We start from the raw sequence: 13,251 nt of genomic DNA, 5'->3' as shown, positions 1-13,251 counted from the left end.
ATAATTTTAATATAGCTCAAAATATAATTAACGCATATTTATTCAGTTACTCTAGATTAGAAATAGTATTATAAAGAAGTATAAATTAAAGCTGTAACTTATATAATATTTGAACGAATACAAATATTTTTAATATTAATACATTTTATATATGATATTATGGGTTGACAATTCAGTATGTAACTTAATATTTATATTTCTATAAATAATTCGTTAAAACTAACTTAAAATGCCTCTAGAACATTGCGTGACTAGATTTTATTTAGGTAGGGCGTAAAACAGTGAACGTTAAAATTTAGGATGCTATAGTTAAGCTAATTAAAGATCAATATTATTAATATAAGTAATTTTAATAACATATTTGTTTATACCATTAAACACATAATAAATTAAGAATCCTAGAATTCATTATATATATTGAAGATATACGTTTTTAACTTTAGAATTTTTGTTATTTTGTAATTTTATAATTATTGTACTTTTGTAGTGATTAAATGTTTGAATAATTAAAAAAAAAATTGTATTTATAAAAAGAACAATACCTATTTAGAATGTTGAGCATGTCATTATTTTTAGATTAGTTAAAATAATATACATGTTATAATGCTTTGGTAAAAGATGCCCAATAGAATACGAGCATTATCTTCAAAAAATTTCCAATAAATGTATGATACATTTTTTTGAAATACGTATATTACTAAAAATATTTCAAAACCGTTTGTATTATTTCTTAGTTTTATTTAAGTAAATTTATAACATTTTTATTTTTTTTATTTTTATTTTAAAATTAATTACAAAATTTACTTTTATAATATTCTTTTTGTAAATTGTAGTTTAAAAAATTGTAAATCAATTTTTTTTTTTTTATAATGAGTTATGAAAGTGTTCAAAATTACATATCATGTGTTATTATATTAATATCACCAACGTACATTTTACATTTTATTATTTTACTACTTTTACATATTGTTTAATGTATAACAAATTATTAATATTTAAAATATTGTGATTATTTAAAATCAAATTATGCAGATTAAATGAACTAAGTTAATACATATTGAAAATATGATTTAATAAATCATTTCATGAAAAATGTACAGATAAATACATTTCATAATCACTTTAGACTTTAGTTCATTAAGCTTAGTACCATACATTACTTTGTATGCATTATCCAACTAAATGTTATGTGAATTTGAAATATTGATATCTAGTGTTAATGCGAGTAACGCTAGATGGCTTATACAAGTGGTTAACAGCTCAATACTCACAATGAAAATTGTACCTTTAATTATTTCTAGAATTTTTGTTTTTACAATAAATATAATTTATATCAGCTTTATATAAAAAAAAAAATAGTTTTTATTTTTATTTTTTTGTAAAGATATAATTTAACTCTAAAATAGTACTACATTTTATTATTGTTTTTGTTTTTAAGTTGATTATATTTTAGAATTTAATTTTATCTTTATTAACAGTCGAAATTGTAGGTACTGTTGCTGTTTCTGTTTATATTTTTTAGTGCATTCATTTCATCTTCAATTCATCATAATATGTACACATCGTCAGATGTACATATTGTTATATAATTTTATACACCATTTTGTCTTAACATAATCATTAACACTCTTTTCATAGGAAACCGCATTAAAATTATGTGTTATACAAAAACTTGTGTCATACATAAATTGATAAAAAGCAAATTAATTTGACAATTTTATATATCTATAAATAAAATAAAAATAATTTGATATATATATAATTCTGCTAAAAAATGTTAACATATAATATTGTTGGTGAAAAAATAAACTATAGTCTCTACAGTTATTTATTTTTGAACTATAATAAAAACAAAATCAATTGGTCAAACTGATTTCGAAATTAAGTTCCCATTTTTCCTTAATCCCTTCTTTTTTTTGTTTTTATCAATAAATCGTTAGGTTTTATTTCATAAGAAATTCTATATTGCTACCAGAAACTATTCTCGAAATTTAAGATTGAAATATTTCACCAAAAGGTAATGATATACAAAAAACAAAAACAAATATATATTGTTATAAAATCAATACATTGTCGCTCCATAAAGAATCTAGAACTAAGACATAACTAATAAAATAATAATCACTAACCATTGATTGACATCTAAAGTATACAAAATATATTCAATTTATAATAGTTACCGTGTTATCAAATATAAAATCATTTATAGTATTTTTTATAAATATTCCAAAGCTCACTCAAAATCTTAATCTACATTAAGGTTATCTGGTTATGTATATGATCTTAAGATTTAAAATGTAGGTATATCTTATAACTTATAAGCGTTATATTTGTTAAATAATACTATTTATATAAATAAAATTAAAATTTACAATTAAATTTTTATACGCTATTTATATATCAATCAAATAATTTATATATATATATAGTAAATAATTTGATGGTTTTATTTTTATTTTTAGGAAATGGATCTCCAAAAGGAACTCTGAAAGATACTCAAAGAAGTTCTTCACCGTATAAGAATACACAATATACACAAAAACAGATGTTTCCCGACGAATCAAGAAGAGCTAGTAGTAGTGTTAGTCAAGTAAGAATTCTTTTTTTTTTCAATTCAAATAACATTAGTTAGTTATATAATTTCTTATAGTTACTTAGTATAATCATATGCAAATAAATAAAAGCGTGGCCAATTAAATAAATTCAATATATAGGATTAGATATATATCTGAATTCGACAATTAGATAATCTGATTTATTTAATAATCATTTAAAATTTATTTATATATTTAATGTACATAAAAAAATATAATTTAATTCATGATAAATGTATACATTTCATGTAATTATTTTAATCACTTAACCCTCGTATTCCTTATGTCATATTTATATTAAGTAATAATATTTTCATTACAATACTTTGTATTGTATAGGTTTTGAACTTAAAAAAAATTTAAATCATTGTACATTTAAATATAATGGTGATTAGTATCTAAGAAGATTTTATATTCTATATTCTATATTCTATAATTTATATTATATACGGTTAGTTATTTATATTTACCTCTCTAACCTATCAAAGATGATTTATGATCACTTTGATGCAATAATTAATGTTTTATGAATTATGATTGATAAAATTGATCTATTATATTTTTTACTAAAAGATTCTAAAAAGATTAATTACATTGAATTTAAGGTATAAGTGTATTAAATAACATAATTTTCATTTTGAATATTAAAATAACTATTTTCACAAAATTAATTTATCTTTATTTCTGGATAGAAGTTTTTTTTATGAAATAAATGTAAAAATAATGTTTTTTAAACGGTCGTTTAATGTCACGGTAAAATGTCATTAACCTTAAATGTCTTAAAGAAACTTAGTTTCTATGACTTTCGACTGCTGAGTAGTTTAATAATCATTGTAAGCAACATGTCACATTCAATCTTTCTATAGTCTTATCAATTTAACAGTTTCTTTTAGGTTTATTTCAAATATGTTGATATTTTAGATCTTGTTACCATAATACATTTTGAAAACTATTATTGTTGAATTTAAATTTATACATATTTATACTTATAAATAAAATATAATAAACAGTGTATTAAATTCTGATTTAGTATCGTTGCTATCGCAAAAGTACACATTAGGTGAATAACTATGGAAAATAATTTATACATAATAATGCTGGGGTAACTTAGTTATCTTTTTCAAAGCTTCAAATTAAAGGTACAAGAATAGACGATAAACTGTGTAGTATAAATGTTTTAGATCAACAATTTTTATAAAATCTGAATCAAATTGGTAAATACACACTATTATTAAACCCACAATTATTTATATGCACGAGTCAGGATAATCCAAATATAACCCTTTTTGCTTTATCCTTATAGTATTGTATAAATTATGTTTTATTATACTGATTTTGTTTAATTTAATTTAATTGTTTTATGTTTTTTACTTTTTTCAATTTAAAAAATTAAGTTTATTCTTACACATTATTATTATTATTCATAAATCATTATTTTATTCCTATTGTAATAGAATGGTAATAACTAATTTCTATAGTATTTAGGAATTACCATATAATATAAAAAATGATTCTGAGGAAAAGGTGGTTTGTTAGCCTTTATCATTAAGTATATTTTATGATATAGCTATTTAAGTTATTTATTTTGCTATTAGTATTATTGTAGGTTAATTTAATTTTTACCTTAAACAATGCATTTATTGTTTAATTAGTATTATTTATTAATTATTATAGAAATATTTTTATATTTATTGAAAATTGTTTCAATTGTTTTTTGAATTCTACAAAAATATTAAAATATTTTTGAGAAGAACTGTAGTTATTTGATAGGTGAATACTCAATGTCGTAAATATTTTAGCTTCCAACGCTCATAAAAAAATAATGAGACTTTCTGGTAAACTTTCTTTTTATTATAAGAAGAAAAACTTATGAAGAATCTTGTATTAAAATTTGAAATCTTAGATATAAAAAGAAAATTGTCAATGTTTTTAATTGGTACTTATAAGAAACCTCGGATTAAATGTTCAAGCTTCTTGACATTTTATCAACATTTATAGAAAATAAAATTGATAATTTTAAATCTTTATAAATAGTTCAAAATAAGAAAATTTTTTTAGAAAATTCTGATATAAATATATGGTAAAAAATTCAAGTAGGAATGTACAGTTATTAGTTCTTGAGATGGACACTAAAATAAGATAATTGACTTTGTCCAAAATCTAGTTATAAGTAAAAATGCACGTATTTCTTTAATTTATTTTTTTGATTATTTTAAAAAATATTAGGAATAGAAAATAAATGATATCATACATTTTCTAGGTAGGTAAACGTCTTTTAATTTTATTACATAATGAGTTAATATAGGTATTAACTTAGGGAATGTTTTATAATTAAACTATATTCTCCATATTATGATTTTTTTGAGTACATTTATTTTTTATATGTGTTATAAATTGTTAAACATTTAAAATTTAATTGTTATTTAGAATAATAATTAAAATTATTCATTAGGTATATATTATATATTATTATTATTTATTTCGTATTTTAAATATTTTAATAATTCAAAAAGTTTTAAACGATATTTTAATCGATATTGTATTAGATTGAAATATTATTATTTTCTAAATGTATACTGTAAATAAAATTGAATGTATTTAATATAGTGCTGTTGTAGCTGATATCATGTTTTTCATGATGTGTTTCAGGTTTCCGGCGACGAGAGGAAACGCTTGTGCGAGCATGTTAAGCCTTGCGACAGTGGCCTAACCGTCTATGGTTCATTGACATATCAATTGAACCATGCCAATATGGAGTCGACAGGCATATTCGATTTTATCTTAAAAGCATTGAGTATTATTCACAGAACTGGTGAGTTTTATGAGCTTTCAAATAATCAAAACTGTAGTAGGTACTGGTTCAAATTATAATTTTTGTTTTTTGGTTATTATTTTAAGATATAGCTTAAAATTATTATTATACTTTAGGTTCATCGATATAATTGTATAATGTACTGTAAAAGAAACTGCATATTGTTCTACTTTAGACACTGAAACTATTAAGATAAAAATATTGTGTTTTTGAAACTACGCCAATTAATAAAATGATAAAAACGTTAAAATTTTGATCGTATTATGCATTGTGGCATTTAATATTTATCTATGATTTAATAATTGTGTTAATAAAATTGTCGAGTATTTTCACAAAGTTTAGTACTATTAGAGATAATGTAATATTTTTATTTTTGAAATTTTTAATAGTTCAATATTATGGTTTATAAATCAATCGATCATATGAATAAAATAAAATATTAAAACTTACATAGAAATTTAATACCCAGTAAAACCTCCTAACGATTTCATATTAACATTAAACATGTTATAATGTTCTTATCTTTATGCTTTGTAATAGGTGAATTCTCTGTAATGTTAAAAATGACAGAGTAAATGGATTACTCTGAACATAACGTTTTCTATGTTATGTACCTATAATTAAAGCAAAGGCAACATATTATGCGGTTATATAACATAATATTTGAATTATTTTTTTTAAACTTATTTAATGATAATTCCTCATATGAATAAAATTCTTAAGTTGTAATTAAAAATATATTAACCGTAGAGACTTTAAAGTCTTTTGCTGTAGTCATTACATATTTTATTATTTCTATATTATACAATGACATTTTCAAATTATTTAGGTTTTTACAGTTATTTATACCATAATATGTTGGTTAGGTTAAAAACTAAAAAGTAACAATTGCATTATGTGATATGATATTATTATTTACAATAATACGCATTATAATTATGATGTATGCAATGTTTCTGTAAGAAATTAGTGTAACACATATTATTATTTATAAAAATAAAAATAAATAATTTTTTTAATTTAAATAAGTTATAAAATATACTTGGAAATAAATGCTGACAAACCATTTCTATTCAGTATATTTTTTTGTATGTAATAATAATCATGGAATTCATATTTAACACAACTATTGAAACACAATTTATTATGAAGTACCATCAATTTTTATTGTACATCAGAGTTACGTACTTCCCCTATTTCTTTTACATTTTTTTTTTTTTTTTATTAATGGCTATGTATACTTATAAAATACAGTCTATAATACGTACAAGATATTGTATATCGTGGATTAAAGTTTTTGCTTTAAAATTATTTTTTGTTACTTGAATAAGAAGACACTTATATGATAACTAATATAACTAGTATGATAACTTAATAGTAAAATAAGAATACCTAATCAACTTAGTTTTTAATTTGTTTACCATAACATGATATATTACAATTACACAATTCAATGAATCCCCTCTTATTTATTAAAACAAATCTTATCAATATTTTTTATTGTTGCACTTAATAATGAATTAATTTAAAAGGATTTTATATTTTTTATGATGTTTAAAAACTTATTTTTAGTAAAAAAAAAAAAATATGGTGGTATTCTCAATAATAATTGGTGTCGTGTTTACCTAAAATATTATTCCTGAGTTAGGTAGGTACCTAGTTAGTTTTATAAGGATTTATTTTGAATGTATCACGCATGTTATATACATAAGTACTTAGTACTTATTATACTACAGTATCACGATGACGTATTTTGATTATCGTTTAAAAATCTATTTATATAATCGAAATCTATGCTTAATAAAATGCATGAGTGGTTTTTAATGATATTTTTATTGAGACATAATATTCACGTACTAGCTAAACCTATTTACTAAAAAAAGTTCTTTTAAGGTTTTCTATCGTAAAATAATATTTATTATAAATCCTAGTTTAAACCATTAATTATGCAATCGTACTTATTTCATACTCAAAATTATATGCATTTTATTAGATTTGGATTGGCTCAACATTTCTTATTTTAAACTTTGACAATATTATTGATTGTTTTGTTTGTTGAATTTGTTCTAAATTAGATAAAAATAAAATGTTTATATAATATAGATAATTTTAACTTTTATCTACCTATTTATAATAATTTACTTTTAATAGTTTCAATTTGATAAGTAATTATAGTTTTAGCTTACTTTTTTGAAATATACGTATTTTATTTAAGAGTTTTTATATTGCACATTGTTTTTAGCCTTTTAGGTAATGTGTAGTATGATAATATATCAAACAGTTTTTAACGTAACTGAAATTATACAGTCAAAAATGTCTGCATTTAAAAATTGTAACTTGAATTTATTTACATGAATAACAATTTTTGATAAAATATGCAATAAATAAAAAAATAATTAATTTTAAAAGATAATTATATTTTTATTTATACTAATAAAATTACTCACAAATGTAAAATAAAATCTAATATTTTAAATTTGATTAGATAATACATATATCTATTTATTTTTTAAGTTTAAAAGTATGATTATTTTAAAACTAGACAAAAAAAAATTTCATACAAAAAATAAATTTAGTTTTAGAAATTTAAAACAGTATTAATTAATTTTATATGAATGGATTAAAATGATTTTACCATAAACGTATACGTCATAATATAATCAAATATTATGTATTGCATACATTTTTAAAAAAATTTTAGAAAGTGAAAAATCCTATTTAAATGTAAGTCAACACTAGATAATCATACTGTAAACTTTTTTTTATCATTATTTTTAAATGCTTAAAAATTAAATTGAAAGCTGCTAAATATTTAATTGCTTGAACTTTTTATCTAGAGTTCAGTAGTTTAATGTAGAAAGAATAAAATATTATATTTATTACAAATAACAAATCAAGAAGTTTTAAAACTCTTGATTGAAACTTATTATTTAAGTATTATTAGCTTTAATCTTGTGGATGTATTAAGTTAAATTAATTTCTGAAACTATATTTTCTAATTTTATTTAAATTTGATCTCGGGGACACATTTAAATATATTAATTGTTATTTGTGTTAATATATTTCGTTTTCATTTAAGATGTTATAGTTTAGCGCAATATTAATTTTTTAGTTTCTGGAAAGGATCGATAAATATATTAATTTTACTATGATTTGTACTTTTTTCTTTTGTGTATTAGTACACAATAAATTGTTGATAAAATACTTCGATTTTACAAAAATAGGGGTTGTTTTAGACATGAAATTGGATTTAATTTTTAATTTAAGAGAAAATAAACTAACAAATTCCTAGTATTCACAAAAACAAACAAAAAATTAAGGAAAAACAGTTATTTTTACGCTAATCTAATTTTCAACAAAATCGGTTTTGTTTTAATTTTTAATATTACTCGAAAACAAATAACCATAGGGTATTTCAAATTTTTACTAAATGTTTGTATTATTATCGTACAATAATATTTACAAAATATTTCGACTGTTTTGAGCTATTATAATAGTTATGAACATATGTACATATAGGTAAGACATTTAACATTTTGTATATATAATTGTCGATTAAAAATTATCACTATTCAATTATTACTCATTAATTGTTAATTTTTAAATTGAAAAATATCGAAAAAATAGTCACAATCTTTTTTTATAAGCATTTGAAATTAGAATTTTGACGAAATTCATAAAAACTTAAAAATTATAAATTATTTTGTAGTTATAAATTCATAAACATTTTTGTTTTTAAACCTGCAATTTAAAAATATAATAAAAAGTTCTTTATTAGTTATTCGAAAATTCAAAATTTTTATGTGAAAAAAAAATTCTACCGGAAAACAAAATTAATTTTTTATAAGCATATCAAGTTCAAATATTTAAAACATTCAATATTCACTCGTAAAATAATTATTTATCCTTAAACAAATTTAAGACGTTATTGTTGTAAAAAAAAAAAAAACAAAATAATAATAATAATTATAACAATGAATCCTTAAGATTTTCACCAAATATTTATATTATTATAAATTATTTTTATTTATGATTTTCATTATAATATAATTTTATTATTATCTATATATTACTGTCTTACGGTATTTAGTATTTACAGATATACATAGATGATTTTGATTTATATAACTATATAATATGATATAAATATAATATAATATTACGTCTTCCATAGAGTAAATAAAGATTATAATAATTAGGTACCTCTTAATAATAAATACAATGTTTTTGGAAAACATTATATACATATAATAATAAAAAGTAAAATAAATAGCTTTAATTGCTAAGGTATACTTGAAGTTATAGGCAGAAAAGTTAATAATAATAACATAATATGGTATATAATTATAATATATTATTGAATTTATCAAATATAAATAGCATAATAAATAACGAAAAATACTAGTTTAGTTTAATTTGAAAAGACGACTTGAATCCAAATTTAACACACTCATTATTGTGATCTCTCTCGACATCGAGCAGTCATGATACTACACTTGAAACTTACTGCATAATAGAATGGTTGATCTCCAAGATTTTGTTAGATATAAACTATTTCCACTCAAACAATAAATGATTTATTTTGGTTTATACTATATAAATAATAAATGATTAAATTAAAAACAAAGTTTTTTTGTGTGCACAAATAATGTTATTTATATTGTAATAACGTCTTTATTAATGGTACTCAAATTTCAAATGCTATAAAATTCTAAATATCTCGGATTAACCCTAAATAAAAGGCTGATCTGGACACGATGTATTGAATCTTAAAGAGTAATCTTAAATCTACGATTACGCCTATTTAAAAATTTAATTAATAACAACAAATATTCAAACATCAATACTAAACTTATTATTTATAAATTCTTTATAAATCTATTTATAAATCTATATTGACATATTATGACCTGCAACTATAGGAAAATGCAATGAAGTCTAATATAAATAAAATACAAACTTTTCAGAATTTAGCATTACGTTAATTGCTAAATGCTCTCCTTATGTCTCTAACCATGATTTTCATTCATATCTTAAAATACCTATAATAGTGTGCGATAAATCTTTATTATCAAAAAAAAAAAAATAAATAAATAAATAATAAATAATAACAAAATTCTTTAAAAATTACAATGATAGGATACTTGGATAAAAAGGAGGAAAAGAGAACCTATGGCGTTCATGAGAATTGAACTATTATAATGGCTACCTAACTATTTACATTACCACAACCGATCTTGGGTGGTCGAGTGTAGTGTTGGACATAGGTTGCAGGCGTGTGACGGCCGTGACCAACTGATGGTGACGACGCGATTGCAATGGACTGCGAGAACGGATGGTGTGATGTCGATTTCCGATTTACGTATAAAATACTAAAAAAAATATATGAATAATTAAATTGATAGAAATGCCACTTGTATCTGTTTACATTTCATTAGTATGTTAATTTGTGAAAAATGTAAATAGTTTCTAATATTTGCTCCATATGTGGATATTTTGAGGGTAAAGGTTTTCACGATGCTTCCAAGTCTTCTCTTTACAAAATGTATTCTACCTATAAAAATAATAATATAACTTATAATATTAATCGATTTATGACATTAAAATAAACATATAACTACTTACCTATTATTTATTTATTACATGTTTCGGAAAAAACATTAAGATATTAATTTGAGGTTGAAGCCTGTTCAATTTTGATAATGGGTAAAAATATCAAGACCCCTTTTCATATAATAGGTATTCGATAAATTATAACAAGTAATAATTTGTACAATTGCTTAAAATTTAATTTTTTACTAAGAATATTATTGGTGGTTTGCTAGTTAGTTACTAAAATTAACTCAAGAACTTAAATTACATAATAATATTGTTATAAACTACTTAATTTTATAAAAACAATAAAATATTGAATGTGTGTAGTGCAGTCTGCAGTATGATTTTTGTGAATATTAGTTTATATTTATGATATGTTATAATAGTATTTTATTATTTAAGGTTTATAATTTCATAAATTGATCATTTTAAAATGATATTAAAATTGATTAGACATTAAAATGGTTATTATTCAAAAATTGTTTTCAAATACTTATAAAACAATACTATTTTAAGTCGTCAAATAAATATTCTTAATGCTCTATTTAAGAAGTATTCAAATATGTATTTTAAAAATAATTTTAAATGTTTATTTCAGTTTATGTTTTTTAGTAAAAAAAAAAAAAAAATTAGGCACCTGTCCTATAATCTACAAGAATATCGAGTTGTTGAATAGCATGGACTTACTACACTTAAGCAACACGATTGTCCTTTTGTTTTACTGGGTTCAAAAATCGCTGACTGACAATCTATGTACAAAAACTCAAAAGTACTCTCTAGGTTATTTCATCTTATAAACACTGTTAGGTATAAGGAGTAGGTACAAAAACTGTACTACATATTCACTTGTGATAAAAGCAATAACTCTTCAAGTCCATTCAACAAAGTGAACTCGAAATTTGTAAGAAAATAATTTTTAGTAAGTTTTATTATTGTGTTTTTCGTTCCCTTTATTTTTATTTTTCGTTCAGATTAATTTTGATGACCGTGCATTCCCATCACGTTTGTCACAACAGGTCTCATCTACTGAAGTCACGTACTCGAAATTTCAAACTTTTACCGTGTAAAGCGTTTAAATAAAATTTGACCAAATCCTATAACCTGCTCGCATGTTCGCATGAGTTTTCTGTTGGACCCTATAGACACTATTACTCACTGGTAATCTGCTTGTTTGTCCACACACTGGATTTTTTGTCAGTGATTTTACATTGATATCGAAAACTGAGTTAAAATACATACAGCTTCCATGAACCATTTAGTTTGTAGTTTACGTGACAAGGTTCTCCTGTAGAATAATATTATCCATATACTATAAGTACAATAAAGTTTACGACGTGACAATACCAGGCTAACCATTTGATTTAATTGTATTTAATCAAATACAAATAAAAAAAAAAACTTTTATCAATTATTATAACAGTACTAACTACTAAATAAATATTAATTTACAATAATAATAATAATAATAATATTAAATAATAATTAACTCTTACCTATAAACATAAATGAGAGGTGCTAGCGTATTTCCAAAATACTGATTTTTTATGAGAAGTGATTTATTACGTCTTCTTTTCTAAAATCAATATAAATCAACTAAATATAATGTATAATGATTAATAACTGAATTAATGAATACTAAAACGTACAACTTCTATTTATTTTATGATAATAGCATATTTTGAAACAAATTATTTTTGGAAAAACCTTATTAATTTTTAATTATTAAAATGTATTTAAAACCAAAAATATTGAAATGCAAACTTTATTAATTTTAATATTATTTTTATGTATTAAAAAGCATACTGAATTTGATAAATATTTATTATTACATTTTTAAATATATAGTCATTAAATGAGTTTAATTGATTAAAATATTATTAGTAAGTATATTTTATTCAATATGTAATATTAATAATTAATAATGATCTTCTCTATAAATAATATCTTAATTATTTTCAATATTATTAAATTAATTTTTGAAAAATGTCTTTATAAAATATTTTAGCACAAGATTGTATTTAAAAAATGAAATACCTAGTTAATTTAAATTAATTTTAACTAATTTAATATGATTTTGTTTGTTCAAAAATTAGCTTGGCTAATATATTCATGGTTGGTATTTCTCTTTTTAACTTAAACTTTAGTTCGAATTTTAGTACCTATTATGTATGTGTTTAACCAGTATACAAAATAAATTAAAATTATATTGGTTCATACATTAAATTAAACTCAATAACTTACTGGTATATA

General features: G+C 21.1%; 1 protein-coding gene across 1 annotated transcript in view; it reads left to right on the top strand.

Moving 5' to 3' along the window:
- The window catches only part of LOC114129524 (uncharacterized), a 67,412-nt gene that overhangs the window by 35,977 nt on the left and 18,184 nt on the right, over positions 1–13,251 (top strand). The window contains exons 3-4 of the mRNA XM_050208290.1: positions 2,463–2,590; positions 5,244–5,406. Of these exons, the coding sequence (XP_050064247.1) occupies positions 2,463–2,590; positions 5,244–5,406 (291 nt within the window). The remainder of the gene's footprint in view (positions 1–2,462; positions 2,591–5,243; positions 5,407–13,251) is intronic.

Source organism: Aphis gossypii, chromosome 1, assembly GCF_020184175.1.
Source record: "Aphis gossypii isolate Hap1 chromosome 1, ASM2018417v2, whole genome shotgun sequence".
In the NCBI taxonomy this organism is placed as follows: domain Eukaryota; kingdom Metazoa; phylum Arthropoda; class Insecta; order Hemiptera; family Aphididae; genus Aphis; species Aphis gossypii.
This window is presented reverse-complemented; position numbering and strand designations above follow the sequence as displayed.